This window comes from Athene noctua, chromosome 3 (genome assembly GCF_965140245.1).
Source record: "Athene noctua chromosome 3, bAthNoc1.hap1.1, whole genome shotgun sequence".
Classification (NCBI taxonomy): Eukaryota; Metazoa; Chordata; class Aves; order Strigiformes; family Strigidae; genus Athene; species Athene noctua.
This window is the reverse complement of record NC_134039.1, coordinates 7,163,300-7,183,335: the sequence shown is the minus strand read 5'-3', so window position 1 is coordinate 7,183,335 and position 20,036 is coordinate 7,163,300. Positions and strand designations below refer to the sequence as shown.

Here is a 20,036-nt window from a genome sequence, read left to right as displayed (position 1 = left end):
AATTTTTAAAAAATCGTTGGGATGTGCAGAACTCGTTAAGGGTATTCATATATACAAAACTTAAAAGAAGGGGCTTTCAGTCGTGTTGATTCTTTAGCTGTATACACCACACTCTAGACAACAGTATATCTTACTTTTGCTTACAGTGGGAAACAATTTGCTGAAAGTGGACAACAACATTTTCTAGCTTTGCTTCTCGCCGTATTTATTTTGCAGTAAGTTGGTAATTATTTATTGATGAGGACGATCAGCCCTATTGTCTGGGTGTGAGACCAACCTGGGGAGGTCATCTGGGTAGGCTCTCCCCACGTCACTTTGCAGACTGAGGGGGGTTACTGCCTACGGGGCTGTGTGACTCAGTAGGGCATGCCAGGTAGAGAAGAAACATTTGGGGATTGCACCAGACATACTATGGGATGTTTAGGGGAAGGACCAGAGGTGGGGAGGGAGGAATCAAAGTGGGTTGGGGAGGAATGAGTCTGGGAAAACAGACGCATGAGGCGTCAAAACCTGCTGCATGTAAACAGGTTGGTGGTCAGTACACTTGTCTGGCCATGCCCTGTACGTGGTCTCTGCAGTCTCTTATTACTAAACTCTTGTTCCTGACTGTTTTCCTGGGTGAGGGGCTCTCTGTTCTGTGTGCAGGTGTGTGTATGGAGCTCTGAGTGCCAGCCACTGGTGAGGGGCCCCTGGGTCAAGAGGGACCATGAGACTGAGGTGCCAGCAACTGGGGAGACTGGAGAGCGTGCCTGTTACATGGATATGCATGTTAGTGGTGTGGTTGCTCGAGAATCTCACGCTGGCCTACCCACAAGCAGGATTAAAGCCTTGCCAGCCAGGTATTGGAGTGGCCGTAAGCAACCAGGGAGTCTGAGAGGTGGCTACTGGAGGGTCTTGGCTACTGGGAAGGCTAGTGGAGAGGCTGTGTATGCCTGTGCATAAGGTGACAGGGAGGCCAGGGATCCAGGGGCCAGAAACTGGAGAGACTCAACGTCTCAGTCCAGTTGTGGAGGGGGGATCCATAGGAGGACGGAGTACCAGCAACAGGGTTTGTAGGACTCAGAGGCTCGTATGTCCAAGTTCCAGCAGCAGAGGAGATCAAAGATTGGGGGAAGTTCCTAGATAGACTGAGTGAATAAAAGCACATCAGTTACTGGAGGGATACATTTAGCATATATGTACGTTTTGCATGTGTATGTGTGTGTATACATGCATGTGTACTTGCACGTATATTTTCAATTAATGGACTTTCATCCTGATCAGTCAGAGCAGGTGACAGGGTGAGGCCATTGATGTGTTTGTGTTTGCCTGAGTGCCCTGTTGGCTGCCTGTGTTGATCTGTAGGACCAGGCACACAGATACGTATGTATAGTGTACATGTGCGGCTGCTGAGGATACATGCTCAGCCTCACTGCTGTCTGGACTGGGGGGTATGGAGCTGCAGCAGCCTCAGCTGGATTTGGGCTGCATTCAGCAACCCCCAGCACTCATGAATCCTCTGACTCCCAAAAGCTCTGACATTTTTTTGCACTGATAGAGAACTTAATAGCTCATCTGTCTCACGGCTAAAATAAATCATACCCACCATCTGTACAAAATGCAAAGTCAAGGTGGAGAACTGATTTGTTTATGACTTTTGCTTATGACTACCACTCTGCAGAACTGTTTAGGGCCCTAATTCAGAAAACAAGTACTTGTCTAACTGCAGACATGCAAAGAGTAGCCAGATGTGAAGTTATGCTCATATCTGAGCACCTCTTTAATAAGGTTTTATGACAACAAGGAGTCATCTTCATAGCTGAGTTCCCAGTCAAGGGTGTTGTTCCTAACTCTACTTCTCTCTGCAATAGCCTTCGCATTCAGAAGGGTTTCCAACCCAGGTTAGGTGTCTTTTCCAGTGACGGCCTGAGTTTCACACAAGGCTTTCAGATCGACTGATGCCTGCTGTGCAGTGAGGACATATGCCATATCCACACGTTCCCTGGCTTTTAGGACACTTGCCAGCAGTGGTGGTTCTTTCTCATTCATCCTTTATTCCAGCCGAGCCTGGCTTCATAACATACTCTTTTTTTCCCCTTGTTTGTCAAGCCATTCTTGAGCTGTATTCAAACAGCTTCACACAAAAGTGGGCCTGTAATCTGAGTGTCCTTCAAAGAGATTGATATAGATTACATACTGGTAGATACGTACAAACATAAAACATCTCTGCCACAGCAGAAGAAAGCCGGGTGACCTTCTTTCCTTTTTGGTACCAAACCTCAAAAAAGGGTTTGGGGCTACAATTCCAGGTCTGAGAGAAAGGCTTGAACCTGGAGGCCTTTGAAGGCACCCCGTAGTGTTCCCTTACATCCACAATAGATGGTGCTTCCATTGGCTGCTGTTGTTCTCGGGTGACTGATCCTCCTTTGCTGCCTGACAGGGTCTGGATTCAGCCTGAGGCAAGTGAAGTGCTGCCGTGCTGAGGGTGTGCATGGGGAGCTTCACCTGGGGAGGCTGGAAAAGGGAAGGAGCTCTGAACCCTCCTTTGCTCTCTGGTTGCAGCTCGACCCTCTAGGAGGGTAACAACCTGCTGCTGCCGCTCACCCTGGCTGACTCCCTCTCCTGCTGAAGGTTGACACTTCCATTGGGTGAAACACTCCCCAAAATGCTCCCTGAGCCTCTGTAGGCAAAAAGAGGTGGGTCAGAAGAGCGCCTCAGTTGTTCTGTATAAACTGACCCACCTCTGTTTGAGTGAAAGGCAGCAGCAACGAGCAGCAGTAGGTGATAATCTTTCAGCTGATGTCATGGCAGTGGGAAGAAAACTCGATCGAGGCTGAGGTATTTATTTGAGCAAGGCAGTGGAGACAGCACCCTAATTCCTTTGAGAGGGTAAAAAAAAAAAAAAAAAAAAGCGCCTTTGGATCTTTCCTGACTGCCCTTCCCGTTCACTGGGGTTTTCATCTTCCCTCCCAAAAAAGGCATGAAGAATGTGGCAGTGCAGGCTGTATACACGATAGATCCATGTCACTTGTGTATTTTCTGCATTTTTATGGGGAAAGATGCATTCGGTTGTGATTTTTGGGAAGCTCAGACCATGCACATAAAAGAAAGCTTTCTCCTGGCTACACAAACACCAGTGATGTCTCCATTTTTGAGTGTCCAAACTAAGGCAGCTTAAGCAAATTGGCTCTGAGATGGGGGATATTCAGCGCTTTCTGAAAGCCAAGCCCACATGTCTGAAGTTTAATGAATCTCATAAACAGGGGTGCTTGAATCGCAGGCTGTCTGGGAAAGCCTTGGTCTGCACGCTGTGCAATGCCACAGTACAGGGGCACAGTCTGGCTGTCTCCCTGTGGTCTGCTCACCCCCGTGGCGGTGCTTGCTATCCCGAGTAACGGCAGAGAAGCATTCTGCCCAGTAGTAACTGCTTGTCAGGTCACCTACTCACTGCATAAACCACCTTAGTTTTTACAGGGGAGCCATACACAGGCCAGACCTGCCAGGCACTTAGAAAAAATAAGCAGAACAAGAGCAAAGGTAGCAAACACAAAGCAATCAAAGAGAGGTAAGGGTGGGTCAAGCTGGAGACAGCAGCAGGATTCAGCAGCAGATGGTGGAAGAGGCTTTAACCTCCTGTGTTTGTGTCAACCAGACAGTAATAAAGTACAGTTCAGGGTCTATTAACATGCACTCCTGTGGCCGGTCCTTAAACCAGTTTCTCAAGCTGGATTTTATTGTGCCATGAGCACAACTATTTTTCACAACATTATTTTCATGAGAGGTTATTACACATTAAATTACAGCATTCCCGTGCCTTCAGGCTTTTTGTAACAGTAGGAGAAATGGTGGGCTGGAGAAGACAGCTGGGTTTGCACGTGGTCTATGTCAGTTTACTTAAGCAGAACCATTTTACTGCTGCTGGAGGAATGCAGCAAAAGGTCAGTGCTGAAACTCCACTAAAGTAAGTTGAGCACACATTCCAGCTGCAAACATATGCTCACTACTTGCTTGATCAAAAAGGAAATTTCAGATCTCTGCTACATGCTTGCCTTGACCCTGCTCCATACCGCCTGTCTAGTGTGCATCAGACAAACTATTCTTTAATCCTGCATAGAATACACATTCTGGTTAAAGGATGCTTGGAATAGTTGCATATCATCATTAGCAGCGTAATCTTAAACTGGGCCCATGCATATGGAGAAGGATGTCAAGAGGAGAAGTGTTATACGAATGCATGAAATGTGTGGCTTTATTTCTTAGTCCTGTGTGCCCACCACAACCTGACCCTGTCCAAACGAGACTCATCTCTGCAGAAGAAAAATAAACTCAATGTTATTATTCAGATCTTGCATTTTTCCTTGCCTGTGTCTTCTTCAAGTGTTTAATCTTCTAGAGTCTGCCTGATCTGGTCAGTGTCAGAGGAAGAATTCTGTGCTAACAAAATTCACAAAGAAGCTACACCAGCTGAGGTGGGATGTTAAAAATTGCAGAAGTGAAGCTCTTACAGCTACAAGAGCTTTTGGCTGATTTAGAACATGCCCTCATAACATCACTTGATAAAAATAAGACTCTGACTTTTTAATAGAACAAATTACTTAGGTTTTATATTTAACCACAGTCACTGTTAAAGCTATAACTGGTTTTCAGAATATTTTAGGAATCTAATCTTGATCGTCCATATGTTAAAAGCCATCACAACAAATACCTTACATTACAGTTCTCGGCGAAGAAATAACAAGGTGGCTGCAGCCTTAAATACAGAGTGTATTTTGCGCTCAGATTTGCCACTCTTATATCAGAGTAAGTATTAGAAATAATAATTTCAAGCAAGGAAAGGGGCAGATTTGCACGAGAGAAACTTGCAAACCTGTATGATATTCAGAGAGAAGGCACTAATGTTCTAGTTACTCACAGCCAGGTCTTCAACAGCTCCCAGACTCCAGTGTGAAAACTGGCACTAGCAGATCCCTTGATGCACTGGGAGCAGAGGAGATTTTGACACAGATAAGTGGGTTCCTTTCTGAAAACAGGACTTGCAAGCTTCAGAAATATTACCAAAGACCATTGTAATTAAACAGATTAAAACTATGGGTTTACTGATCTCTCCTTGTCTTTCGGTTCTGTCTTGGGGAGGGGGAGCTTGAGTGAGTTTAACTCAAGGATTAGTAGCCAAGGATCTAGAATCATAAACATTAAAAAGACCGTGTTAAAAATATGATGTTAATGAATGAGGACATTTCTGGCAAAAACCCAACCCCCTTTTTTTTTTTTACTATGGGTATTGTATGGGATGACCAGAGAGTGCAAAATCATGTGAATAGCAATTTGGAGAGTGGAAACATGCTGCATAAATGTACTAGGCATTTGAGGAAGAATCCATTGCTAGCACCAGATTAGTTTATTTTCACTGACTCAGCAAGTTTGTAGCTGGCAACAACAATTTGTAGGAAAAGCTGATACGATGAGGGTAGGGCTTGGGCCCAGCCGGACCCTGAAAAGCTGGAGGAACGGGTTGTCAGGACTCTCATGCGGTCTGGCATTAACAAATGCAAAGCCCCTGTCCTGGGAAGACATCTTTTCTGGCAATAGTAGAGGCTGGGCACTAACTGGTGGGGGAGCATCTTTGCTTTTAGAAGAGGCTGGGGATCCTGGTGGAGAGTGAGCTGAACCTAAACCAGTAGTTATGGCGAGGAAGGCCAACCACATACTGGGCTACGTTAGCAAGAATGTGGCCAGGAGATCGAGGGCTGAGGGAAGTGGTTACTTCCCTGTAACTGGCACTGGTGAGGCCACATCTGGTGTGCTATGTCCAGTTTAGGGCATCCCAGCCCTGAGGAAGTCCAGGGGAGAGCCACTAGGATGCAGGGGGAGCATATTGAAGATGTTCAAGGAGAGGCTGAAAGAGCTCTCAGCAACTTACCAAGGATCAAGGTACTGCTCAGCTGTTTGTAGCATTTTTGACCAAAGAAAAAATTATTCTGTTTGTCTTGGAAAGATGCCTTTTGAACAAGGTTTTGTATATCATCAGGGCGGTCATTCTGTCATCATTCTGCGGAGAATTCACAGAATGTGAATGCTGCGAGTGTGCCATAAATGTATCCCTTCTTCAAGCACGGAAGATGCCAACAGGGTGCAACTCTAACAGAACTCTGAAGGAACCGTACAGGTCTCAGAATGAACAGAGCTCATATTATGCTTCAGTTCCACTTTTTTAATGTTATATTTTACCTTTTTTCCATAGGTTTTTTAAAATTTTTTTACTAATCCCTTTATACCACTGAACTATAGACCATCTCATCTCCTTTTCTCCTTCTCTAATACTGATACCAAAAAGAGGTTCACTAACTCTGCTTATTTTGAACTCTCTGCTCCTTAATGCTCTGATTTTAAAACAATTTCTTTCTACATGTGCCTATTTTTACTGCTGTAAGTCAGGCCCGTTCCACAATCTGCAGCAACATGTGCCCAATCTTGAGTGTGTGAACAGTCCCAGGTTCCACAGGAGTCAACAACCAGAGACTCCAAAAATGCAATTTGCTAAAAGTTAGGTACTGGTTGACCCCAGCCACCTGCCGCACATCTTTGGTTCTTGATGATGTAAGCCACAATACTTACTAGCTGCCTGTTCTCCATATAGTTTTTAGTGTTTGCTCTGCACTTGAACCACTTCTATATTTTTCCTGTATACCTCTGAAGATCTGATGTGCTCCTCACAATTTCCAAGATCAATTTCCACACACATGTCTGCAAAATTCCTTCCAGTCTCTTGGTATCTTTGAATACCACATCATCACCCTTCTGTCTCAAAATTATGTGGATTTGATGTCCTTCTCCCTTGTTCTCCATTTCCTGGACAGACTTCTTCCTTTAATCTGTCTTTAAAGAACTAAGTCTTATCAGTAATATTGCCTTAAACAGCTCACCTGTCTTACATTCCTGGTCCCTTGCAAGGTCTATAAAAATTTGGAGCTCCTCAATAAGCTGTGACATAGCTTGAGCCCCTTTTGCTTTATTACTTGTCCTGCTATTGAAGAGCTAAAAATAACCCTATTCTCTTTCCTTTACTCAGAAAAGGAACTATAGGAACAAAGTCTGAATTATTGCATTTATATATGAAAACTCATCTTGTTTGCTTTAGCCTGCAAACCTGACCAGAATGTAGGTCACTTCTGAAATGGATCCATTTCTTCATTTAGCCAATTAACTTTCTCTTTTGATGAATTTCTGGTGAGCTTTAGCCACCCATCTAGAGAGCCTTCTGACAATGCAGCTTTACTAGACCTCTGGTGATGAGAAAAGGATATAGTTTTATATGCACATTTTCAAAGAGGGCATGAAAAATCTTCTGTTACTCCTATAGATCCAGTTTATTCTCAGGTGCCTTTTAATCAGTCCCAGGAATCAACTCATTTGTACTAAATAACAAAGAAATAAAACTTCCTTACCCTCCTGCTCTTGTTTGCCTCTTTATAGAGGTTCACCTAAGGAGCAACGTGAAAGGAAAATGGCAGCTCTATCGTTAAGCTAAAATGACATTTTAGAGCCATTGAAAACTTCAAGCTAATGGCTGTCTGATTTATGCTCCCAGGGACTGAAGGTAGAGCACTTGATCTTTTGGACAATTTTAAGGATAAGATTCTATAAGGAAAAAATATTTACACCTTAAGAGTGGTGCAGCACTGGAAGGGGAAGCCAGAGAGGAAGGGAATCTCCTGTCTTTGAGGATACTTTTTCAGCACCTTGAGTGCACCCGAAGGCTGCAATTGCTCTGTACAGCCCCACCCCTGCCCTCCAAACTGCACCCTCTGCCCATTGCTCCAGGAGCTCCATTTAAACTCAGAGCTGCACTTGAAGTCCTGGCCTAAGCTACAGCACAAATGCCCCCCAGTCCAGTTCCCATGGACTTTTGTGTTGTTTTTTGGATTTCCTGGTTTGACCTGGGACCTGACTTCTTGTTACCTCACTTTTGTGTGCTGAGCAGTGGCCTGTCGATGGGACCTGTTTATCAGCACCCCTGCTCTGCTCACCCAGTTTGGGTGCTGGTGAGGACCTGGCACTGTGTCCTGGCTGAAGGCACTGCCCCTGCCCACACTGCGGTCACCCTCAGATGCTGGCTTCCCTTTCCTAGTGGAGCAGCCTTGCTCTTGCCACTGCCTGATGAGGGTAAGGACTTGAGAGGGCATCCTGCTTTTGCTTTGGAGTTAGCACTGCTTGGAGCAGGAGGCTGAACTTAATGAACTCCCTGGGTCCCTTCTAATGTAAATATTTCTCTGACTCAGTAGTTACTCAGGGAGTTAAGGAATCAGAGAGAAGATTAATGGGGAAGGGCAGGAGAAGGCTTGATGAGTTCTTCAGCAATATCCTTGACAGTCTGAATTTCCCCCCTGCGTGAGCTATTACATGGTTGCTCCTTCTGTACACGCAATGCCATGATGGGGACATTGCAGCACAATGTTGAAACCAAATAAATGAAACACCCAAGGAAGAAACAAAGTATTTCTGCAATGGGCAGGATGAGTCTGAGAAACCTGCCATGGGCATGAGAGCAGCAGCAACAGGGAGCTGGAACCCCACAGCTCCTGCAATTTAATTTCAGAATCATAAAGGATTTGGAGAATCTATTTTTCTTGCTTTGGTTCCACAAAGTATTCACAGCATCACCCAGCATTTGGGAGGTGGCTGGTGAGACCTGTGTCCCTGAACTGCTAGTTAGGTAGCCCTAGAGAGCTTAATCCCATGGAAAGCACATGCAGCTGATGACAAGCCAGGGGGTTTCAAAGCCCTGCATGGGTCACTTAGCTCATTTTAAAAGTTCTTAAAGCATACCCTTTAAAAAGTTCTCCCAAGTGCAGATCTGGGTACAGGCAGGGTGAGGCATGCTGGACAGCCACCCTCCACCCACCCTTCACGTAGCTGGGAATGTGCAAATGCTCCAGAACATGGCCCTTGAAACAACCCCTACCCTGAAAACATCCAGGACACTGCAGCCAGGATACCGACACCCACCTGATGCGAGTGTGTGTGAAGAGTCTGCAGGGTTTCAGATTATGGATGTGAGACTGGTTTTTAGAACGTTGACTGAGAGACTTGTCTGTGCTATTGGGAGAGAGGTGCAAGAGATTTCCAAGCAGACACTGTCACTGCAGATGCTGCTGGATCCAACACCAGCTCACACACCTTTACCTGCAGTCAGGCTGCTGGGCACTGGGGAGGGATTCATCTCCAGAGGAAAAGACTTCCACTTGGGTGTCTCTGTGTGTCTCAGCTCCTGTGAAACACAGACATTCTCAATAAAGGTAGTGGAGTTCTGAGAGTGTTTCAGCTCACCCTGAAGAAGACAACTACTGGGTGGTCAGCTGTGGCAGTTCCTGGGCTCCTTGACTGTGTTAACTAGATCCCCACTACCCGAGCTTAGACCTTCAGTGCTCATGGACCCACACACTGGTGTCTGGCTATGAAGCAGTTTCCCACCCCAAGTGGCCTTAAGGACCCTTTTCCTAGGACCAAGCTCTACTATCCTCTCCTCCCATGGTGGGACACCCTGCATATTGACCCCTTCCCTTTTCTATCACTCTCCAGTAACGCATTCAGTCTTCCCCTGTGGAAGAGCGACATGACAACAAATGTTACACACCTCCAACCTTATGGAATTTTGAAGACTTCAGGTGCTGTGAGTGTAGCCAACACAGGAAGTAGTGTTGCTTTCCCTCACCTCCTGTGGACCAGAGGGCAATCCAGATGTGTGCTAGAAACATCTGTTATGGTTCAGTTCAAGTCTTGCATTCCACTTAAAGACTAAACCATAGTACCTAATTAACAGGGATCTGAGGAGTTTCACTTCTACCTCTCATGTAATGTAGCTGTGATCAGGACTCAGGAATGCAGTATCTATCCACTCAGCATCTTCCTGCTTTCTCTTCACCCACCAACACAGCAGGGGAATGGGAAGAGGACAGGAGATGTCAAAGATAGGATCCTTTCTGTGGAAATTAAACAACAAATCACAACTGCTGTTGAAGATGGATTACTAGCTTTAGACTTTCAAGTGTTTCCTGCTTTGCAGGAAAAAAAGCTTGATGAAACCAGGAAAGAGTTCAGATGACTGCACAAAAGGTCCGGGAATCAGAATTCTCCTCTGAAATACGAGGGATCCAGACCAACAGATGAAGAACTGGCATGCAAGGGAAAGTCCTCAATTGAACTAATGGTACACAACACAAGGAAGACAGAGTTACCTGGGAAATGGCAGAAGTTGCCTTTAACCTTCTATACTGGATTACAGCACATCATCTAAATAGCTTCTATGGTCAGGAATCACCCAGAGGTCTGACCAGTTGGGCTCTTGGACAAAATCTCATCACCACCACCACCACCAAAACAGAGTTATTTTTGCTTTCCTATAAATAATGCTACCTAAATGGGGCATTTAGCACCCCTGTTCCTGCAGTGTCCCTGTTCCTGCTGTAATGAGAAACCCAAATTAAACATGTTCCATGTCATTCCACTCTTCTAATAGATAACACCAAACAGATCCCTGTGGGGGCTGGAGCCTGTCACTTCTTTTTTCAGTTCAGCATTTTGCCCTGGGACTGACTGTCCTTGCAGAGTGGGAACAGCTGAGGAGGTGATGAGAGAGGCAGTGTGGGCTGGTGTGCAGAACACCAGCTTGGGAACCCACAAGTTTGCTGTGGAGTCACTGCTCCGTCTTATGACAGTCATTTCAACCTCTGTAAGATATGGAGAGGCAGACATGGACACCTCAGAACTGTTCAGAGTGGGACAGAGCGCTTAGGGATCTGGTGGAATTGAGAACAGTCAGTGTGAGGTTAATGGTTGGACTGGATGTTCTTCCAGGTCTTTTCCAACCTAGATGATTCTGTGATTCTGTGGGTTTTATCGTGCTCACAAATGGGGAAGGACCAGAAGGCCAGCTACACTAAAATGTATCTCTCGCTGACAGCTCTGCACTATAGAAGGATTTTTATGCACTTCCAGAGAGCTCTAAATCTCCAAGTCTCCTTCAACTTGCACTGGCAAGAGCTCCCCAGGGGAGTCAGTGCAATCACCAGCAGCTTTAGCTGTTCCCCTTCCAACTCAACATCAACTGCTTCTGCAGGTTATGTGGGTTACCTTCTCCCATCCCCTAGCATAGAAAATAAGTTGAAACACAATTTCCTTTCCCAGAGGACTTCCTGCCTCTGGGTTTCTATGCCAAGCTTCAAACAGTCGTAAGCCTAGGGCAGATCTTGTGCAGAAAATGGTAAAGATAAAGCATGCAAGTTCTACTCTGCTACATCATAGTACGTTGAGAACAGCTTTGCTGCAGGAAGAAATTTGTGGTTGTGTCATAGAGAGCAAGATTTGCCTATGACCCTGTCTGTGTGCAAGCCTAAAGATGGTCTGATGGGGCTCCATGGTCGTATTTGGGCTAATAGCGTTTTATGCAAGTTATCCAGAGCCTGCAACACTCACCCTGCCACAACAGTCAGATTTGTCACCTGGAAACCTCCCTTCTCATCCATTCCACCATCAACCTCGGTCTTCAGCACAGGCAAGGTGAACAATTTTAGTCTGGCCTTCTGTGTTTGAATGAGGGATTGCTCTTTCCAGGCCTTAAAATAGGGAGAGTCTTTTAAGAGATTTGAAAATGGAACTTAGTACCGTAAGTCATCATGCATTTTTGAAAGATGTGCTCTGCATCCATATCATGTTACTGCTCAGCTGCATGGCTTTTCCTAGACTATCTGAAAGTGGATCCACACTGCTGTGTTCCAAAGGGGGGTTATTCTAATATTGTACTAAAATACTGACAATGAAAATTTGTTGCTTTAATTAGACAGTAAGAACTGTCATCCAGGGTCTTAAGATTTTGAGTAAACAGAGGTTGATCGTTGAAGTAAATTTTTACCATTTTGGAGTTCACAGGATTTATTTTACTGCAAATGCTATTTGTGTCTCCCTTGATGCCTTCCAAATTTCGCTGGGCACATGAAGCCAGGACAACATGCTATCTGAAAATCGAAGATTACAGCGTGTTTTCTGGAAACAGTTACTTCATGGGCCAAAAGGACAAGTTTAACCAGAACGATACATGGTTTAGAGGAGACAAGGCTTGCCTAATTGAATCAGAAGCCCCAGGATTTACATGGCAGTTCATCTCAGACCACTCCGCAAATACACAGAAACTCAGCAACCTGCTGGCCACAGATCAGACTACAGAATGGTTCAAGACTTGTTTCAGCTCCAGTCAGAGTTGCTGAGCCATACAAGACTACAGTATACACTTTATCTCCCAGCTGCACACCATTTGGTCTTAGGCCGGGTACCAAGAGGCTTGGTCTTACGAAGGCCAGATGTCCCAGTGAAATCATAATTTTTAGCTATTTGTTGTGGTTTCCAGATCAAGCAAGAGAAGTCTTGATTTTTGCAAGCAAGCAATCTGGCCACCCTTTCCATCCAGTATGCTGTCAGCTCTACACTCTCAGCAAGAAACCAGCTAGACCTGAGCCCTGGTCTAGCTACCCTGGCCCACCACAGCTCTCAGCAGTCACTTTCTAGCTGGGTTGACTAAAAGCCAAAGCTGTGCATCCCACAGACTTAGCAGAATTTACCCCAGGTTTTCTTTGTACTATATCTACTACTCATTCTAGGGTTGAAAGTACTGGTGTGGGATGGGGTCCATCCCACAAAGTGTTCCTTTGACTTGAGCCATCAGAATAGCTTGTTGGGAATCTGCAGTGGCAGATGTGCCAGCACAAGTTAGAGAAGCTCTTTTAGCCCACGCCTTGGCTTTGCTATGAGAAACCTGGCAAACGAGGCACAAAGATGCAAAGGCGGTCAAAGGCCAGTGATGGAAAGGCAGTTCTGCACCCTCCTCCCTCAGCACATGAAACCACCAAATGCTGTTTTGCCTGCTCATTGGCAGCTGTATTCTGATGTCCCTCCTTTGCCACTGATTATGAGCAAACTGCAAAATTACACTTGAAATATTCTGTAGGGAAAAAAAAAAAAAATCAGTCGGAAAGAAAATTTTACAATGCATATTTTACAGTGATGGCTCTGAGATTAGGTAATGTGTCTAGGAGTCACGTGCATTGGGAATGGGCAGGTCTTCAGACTGTAGCATAAAACAACCTAGGAAATCAGTGCTCCAGCCCTATAACAGTGACCCTGGGTCTTCTTTCCCACCAACGCTGGCCTCTCATAAAGACTGCAGCTATGTTGCATGGGCATAAAACACTACTATTATTCCTTGCAACAAATTACATATTCTGTTTGCATAGCTGAAAAATCATGAGATGAGGTAGAAGGCAGGAGAGAAAAGGATCTGAAGATTTTCAATGCGAGAAACAGGCAGAAAATATTCCGAGTGCTGATTCAACAAAGGCAGAGAGGTTTTGAAACACCACCTGGCACAAGTCAGGGCATAGTCCAGTGGTTCCCAATCTTTTTATAGATAAGCCTCTCTTGAGAATAATCAGTATTTCAAATGTCACTGAATCTAACTGCTCACCTGCCTCAGGGCTGCCAACACCTCCCCTTCGCTCACGGTGCTCCTTCTTGAGTGTCTGCAGCATCCAAGGCCTCATGTTACATCCCTGTTAATGTGAAACTCTATGTCACGCCGGGTGTGCTCAGTTCAATTACGCTTCCAGGTACTCTCCTCATTAACGTGCAGGCATCTCAGATGACATAGACCATGCAAGTTCTGTGCTGTGAAAAGCTGACAGACATGTTGGCAAAAATATTTGCATAAATCTCAGTCATTTTCCTCCCACTAATGTGTTAATAAGTCCTGTGAAACTAATTAAAATAAAAGTCTAATCTGTCCAGCTTCAAAGAGTTTGAAACAGCATCAGTGCAAAATGAGGGGAAACAAGTAAGACAGTCTGAGCAAATGGAAGGAGAGGAAAATTAAGATGCTCGTTAAGGTGCTCATACATTATTACCAAAAAAGAGATTATTTGGGCTTGAGGAAAAGAGACGGTGAAACAATAGGGAGGTGTGGCCATTTCCCTTTCTCCTCTTCTTTAAGACATTACCTAAACCCTTATCTTATAAATACAAATGCACCCCTGCAAGAGGCACAGACCCTTCCCAAATAAATGTCATCATTTGGAAGTCACCTCAGTGAAAACCGTGATCACTTAAGAACATACCAAAGTCCCCAGCTACGTGCAACTGCAAGACCAATGCTCCAGCCGGCACACGCTGCTCAGCAGAATTGCCACTGCAAGCAGCAGAAATGTGCTTGCATAAAGACAGAAGGAGCAAGCCCCGGGGCTTCCTCTCCCTTCATCATGGCTTACCTCTCTGCTAAGCAGCCAGCAGCGCTCCTTTTGGGGGTACAGACAAGCTGTTAGCACGTGGGCTGCTATAGTAAGAGGTGCTTTGGATTTGCTGGGTGTGTACAAAAAGAGCAATGAGCACTTCAAGCCAATTCTCCCCAAATATTGAGCTGCCCTGACATACACCCAGTGATCGTGCCACCAAGGAAGGGACTGCAAAAGTTTTCATTGCTCCCTGATGAGGTCCATAACTGTTTTTACACCTTCGTCTCTAAATAAGGAAGCCGCCTGCGAGGCCTCCGACTGCCCGACCCATTTGACTCCTTTGCTTTCAACAGCCAATGAAACCCCACTCCTGCCTCTGGTCTTGGGTGACAGCATTCATCAAACCTCAGCCAGCCTGGGAGGACGGCAGGTTAGTGTTACAGCCGTGGCAGGCTTACCTTTGGCAAGCTGTTGATGTCAGAGTGATGATGTGGGGAGGGACAGCCTCTGCACTATAAAGATGGGTCAATCAAATATAACTGAGGCTGCCCACCAGAGAGCAGGATCTACAAAACATGGTCCCCACCAGTTTGAGTCCTGCTGGCCTGTCTCTGCTTCCAACCCAACTGCTCTCGGGCTTTAGTTTCATGTCAGTAATCTCTATTTGCTTTCCAAAAATAAGCCTCTGCCACCATGCTGAAGGGAGAAAAACAAGAAGGGCGGTATTTTTAGGGTCATTAATTCTGACCACGTGCCCAGGAGGTGAACCGGATGGCCACCGCACAAAGACTTCTCATCACTATGTCCTGCGAAGCCAGCGTTCACCGGACGTTGCCTGCCTTCGTTCTCCTGGGTTTTCTAGCTGGGATTGCTTCAACACATCCAGTTGTAAGCAGAACTAATGGCACATTGCTGGAAAGAGGATGGCAATCTCTGTTGTCCAGGTCCATTGCTGGGATGTCAGGGGAGAAGTCAGATGTGAACTGGGAGAGTGACTATTTGCTAGGAATCAAGAGGCAGCGGAGGCTTTACTGCAACGTGGGCATCGGGTTTCACCTTCAAATCCTCCCAGACGGAAAGATAAGCGGAGTTCACAATGAAAACCAATACAGTGAGTTGCATCCAGAAATGAAATAGAATAGATGTCACTTAATTGCTGTGAACTCTAGTAATTACCCTTCATAGAATGCAAATGTTATTACTTGATATTATTAATCTGTGCTACATCTGTTGCCTTTTAAAAATCTCTCGGATCAATAAACATTAGAACCCTCCAGGCTGAAACATGTCACAAATGCTTAGACAAATTTAGATACAATTTATTTTTACTCTGCTTTACTGCACAGATGAGAAAAGATGAACCAGGCTGAAAACTGTTTCTCTGCTGCATTTGCTCACTCCTCACCTTCTCATTTGCCTTTTGAATTTGGGAGGTTGTCGCTGAGCTCAGAGTGCCAAAGCATGATATTTGAATCCTAGCTGACTAGTACTTTTGGGACGCTCAGTCATGGAAGGGGCTTGCTGTTCCTCGTTTGCTTGTTCTTATGGGCGCTGTTCTGTTGCCAGAAGATTAAAGAAAAGCGTTAGCTAAATGGGCTTGAATTTCCTGTAGAAGGCAGTTGCTAAAATCTTTTGCAGCTACGATATCGTGGGGGACTTGAGAATGCAAGCCACGCTTCTCTAGTGCTCAGTAACACTTTGTAATTATATTAGATAAAAATAATGTACTTACTCGAAAGCCCGAGAGTTTGACACATCAGAAGAGTTTGACAGAGCAAAAGGATTATTCAGCATGTGACTACGATGCCAGAATAATTAATTTCCTACGGCATGTAGGAGAAAACAAGATCTTCTCTATTTCTATTTTGCTCGACTAGGGAGATAATTATAATAAGGAAATCAGGACAAATTCATTAGGGTTTAAAAAGAAAAAAATTATATCTGAATTGCTTTTGATTAGCTCTAAATTCTGTGCTAACACTATTGAACTTCTTATTTTGTAGGTCTCTTTGAAATATCCACTGTAGAGAGAGGCGTCGTTAGCCTGTTTGGTGTGAAAAGTGCTCTCTTCATCGCAATGAACAACAAGGGGAAGTTGTATGGAACGGTGAGTACAAGTGCAAACAGTTTCTCAAGGCTTAAACAAAGGCTGCCAGGGGTTTGATTCTTTTTTGGGGTTTTTTGTTTTCTCCTGGAAATCTCTGATTACAAACAGAGAAAAAAGCCTTTCAATTACAGGGAGCCTGCCCAGCCTGGTGTCATCGTGTTGTTTAGTGCAACAAGCAGCGTGGCTGTTAGAGGCCTGTTATTTTAAAGCTGTACAGGGATCACCTTAGGAAAATGTATGTATGCTGCAAATAATACGGAGTAATTAGTGACGGCTTCTTCTAAGGGCTCGGTACTGCATCACCTTCTAGTAAGATTAAAGCCTGTTGATTCCCTTTTGCGTGTCATTGCATGTAAAGCAAAGGGGAGTGCTCTGCAAATCCCCTGAGGAGGTAAAGAGTGTGTGTATGTGATTGCATGTGTGTGTGTGTGCATACAGGTGTGTAGAAGAGGTACAGTTAGAGCTTTCTGTACCAGCTACTATTAGTAAAATCATGACCACATCCCTCCTCTTCCCAAAAACAACCACACCATGAAGAATAAATAGGAAGTCTACCCTATAAAGTCAACATATGTGCCTGGGGTTATTTTAATGACCAGTTTCGTGAGATCAGTCCCAAAGGGTGAGAAAACAATAACAGCTGTTAACAAAGGTCTGCAAGTCATACTGAAACACCATCACCATCACCCTCATCTAGAAAGTGCTAGTAATGTCATCTAAATGCAATTTAATCTCTGAGGCCTGAGCAGGGCATCTCCAGTCTCAACATTCAGCAGAAAAAGTGCTTGTTAGGAAGGACTTTTGAAAGAGGCTGGCTCTGGGCAAGAGGCAGAAGCAGAAGCAGTCCCAAAGTAAGGAACGGCACTGATTGCATTTGTTTCTTTGATCAAGAAACAAGAAAGTAATTTCCTTTGAAACAGCTATAATTTCAACAAGACGTTTCAGTTGCATAATAAAATACCAAGTGTTGTGAAGGACCTGTGGCCATTACTAATCTGACTGATCCCTTCTCCCACAGATAATGACAGTGGGACTTCCTCGGGTTCCACTCTAGGAAAGTTCTTTCAATCATGTCTGATTTCAAGCACCTAAAAAGTGCCCCAAGCCCAGCTCTTTTCCTCCACAAGGTCTTTCTAAAGAAATGCAGGGTCTGGCTTCAGAACTCCCTTTGATAATTTTTCCCACCAGTTTCAATCCAGTCTTGCTTTAATTTCAAAGACATTTTTAAAAGCTGTAAGAGATGTGCATTTTCCCTTGCACAATGCAATGTCCCAAGTTAAACTCTTACAGGCTTTGCATGGTGTTATTACAAAGATGTCCGAATAGAACAGCACTGCTGGTGTCTCACATGCCAGACCTGATGTCAGGGAATGATTATGCTTTCTCTTTTAATTGCCTTGGTGCTCTGCATTTGTCTCCTTCTTGTTCTTACACCTCCTCTCCCAGAAAACTCCCTCTCTGTGGATGTACGTGATGTGATATGAAGAAACATAAAACTGTTTTCCTAGTTTAGAACCTGATGTATAATCTCACTAGCAGCTAAATACAATAACAATAATGATTTAACAGAAAATTTAGTGCTAATCTGAGATCTTATTTACATGCTTTATTCAGGCAAATAGTTCTCCCTGGACATTGCCGTTTGTAAGAGAACTGAAGGTTTTGACAGCCAGCATATGATTCTTTTATAAATTATGGGATCTCTTGCAGAGGGGAGATGTGAAATAAAGCTACGTCATTTGAGCGAAAGGGCATGATGCTGACAGAAATTATTGCTTGCAAATAAAATGAAGAAATCCATGATTTATGATGAATTAACTTGATCTGTAACAGGAAGTACACAGTCCATTATCTGGACAGGTGGCATGTGAGTTCATCTGACACCAAATTAGCACTGGGGAGGGAGATTTATTGTTGGATGCAGCCACTGCGGCACCACCTGTTGCACACTGCAACAAGTTCTTCTGTAAAAATGCTAGTAAGAAAAATGACTTGAGTCTCTGTGAAATATTTATTTCATCTGCTTTGTTCTCCACCCCACCTCACCCCCCCGCTCCCCTTCTTATTCTTTAGACGGTTTTCCAAGATGAGTGCAAATTCAAAGAAACTTTGCTGCCCAACAACTACAACGCATATGAATCAAATGCTTACCGTGGTGCTTACATAGCGCTCAGCAAACATGGGAGAGTGAAAAGAGGAAACAAGGTTTCTCCTGCTATGACGGTGACCCATTTTTTACCTAGAATATGAACATGAGCAAAACAGAAGATTAAATCCCAGGAAAAACTGTTTCATTTTGCACATGGGAATAATCTCCCAGGTAAAGTATTTATACTGTTCATTGATAAAAAGTCTATATATCTATGTGTATATTTTGATAAAAATATTTGTACTACATTCATCACATAGCATATGTAATACGATGCTGCTTCTCTTCTACTCTGTACAAATTTTACATGGCTGTGTGCCTCCTTTGGTGCTGAACAGAGAAAAATGCAAGCTGGAGGGCAAAGAAAGTGTTTGGAAGAAAAAGAATGGCTGTGGGTAATCATCTAATCAATCATAGATTACTTACTAAATAATATTAATTACCTCAGATAATAACCTTTCATAGTGAGCTGTTTACATATCATGGGCCAAATCAACAGATGACTTTGCTTCACCAGAGCTTCAAGCAGTTCACTCCATCTGAATATCTGCCTGCACCACCCTTTCTACACACTGTGTCCTGTCTTGTAAAGTCCTCGAGTTATTTTGATCATTAGGGTGCCAGATCCACACCATTTCTGCGCAAGCCAACTGTCTACGACCAGAGTTCCTCTGTCTCCGAAGGGACTCTCCAGGTCTCCTCGTGTGGACTTGCTGGCAAAATGAAGACCTACAATCAATTTCCATTAGGAAGGGCCACATGATAAATCACAGTTAGGTCCCAAATGCCAAATATGTTTGGAGCTGAGGATTTTCAATGGCATTTTGTAAGCTTAGTTTAGACTCACCTCAAATATAGATGTGTACAACTTTTAATATAAATACTTGTTTATATATAGACATGGGATGTGTGAGTGTGTATCTATGTAATTACATACTTTTAATGAATCAGTCATCCCAGTCTTTAGATGCTCAGGCGCCTTTATATGCATAAAATAACATAAATATTTAAAGGCACTGTATTTCATTTAGGCTGAACCTTGCTAATCTCTAAGAACAAGAACTGTTCTGCAGGATGCATTTTTTAGAATGTATGAAATTAATGAAAACTTCCAGCAAAGGGTTATTTCAGAAAACTTCTCTGTTTTGATTTTTCTTCTGTTTTGCTGCTCTAAATATATTTGGTTCTTCTCTATCATACCTCACTGAGGTATGAAGGACAGAGAAAGAAGGAGGCTATATAAGCATTCCTTCCTGGGTTGAGGCAGAGGAATTGGTGCCATAATTCCAATTTCTGTCACTTGCAAAGCATCTGTTTCAAAGACAACACAGCAAGCTGTATGAAATACTCTCCAAAGCTCTCCTAGAAGCCATACAAACGGTGCATAACCTTGTCCTACTGTTTTGACAACCTTTTTCCAGATCACCAATGAAGCTGCATTCTCTGTGCCTTTCAAAGAGTATTTTAAGAGGCCCTAAGTCAATAGTCACTATAAATGTCAGTTACCAGAAGCCTTGGGATTCCTGCA

At 44.2% G+C, this 20,036-nt stretch overlaps 1 protein-coding gene across 1 annotated transcript; it reads left to right on the top strand.

The window, feature by feature from the left end:
• Positions 1–15,023: 15,023 nt before the first annotated feature.
• Positions 15,024–18,609, top strand: FGF6 (fibroblast growth factor 6). Its single transcript, XM_074901222.1, has 3 exons — positions 15,024–15,363; positions 16,256–16,359; positions 18,433–18,609. Exons 1-3 carry the CDS (start codon positions 15,024–15,026, stop codon positions 18,607–18,609), a joined length of 621 nt encoding a protein of 206 aa, XP_074757323.1.
• The last annotated feature ends 1,427 nt before the right edge of the window (positions 18,610–20,036 follow it).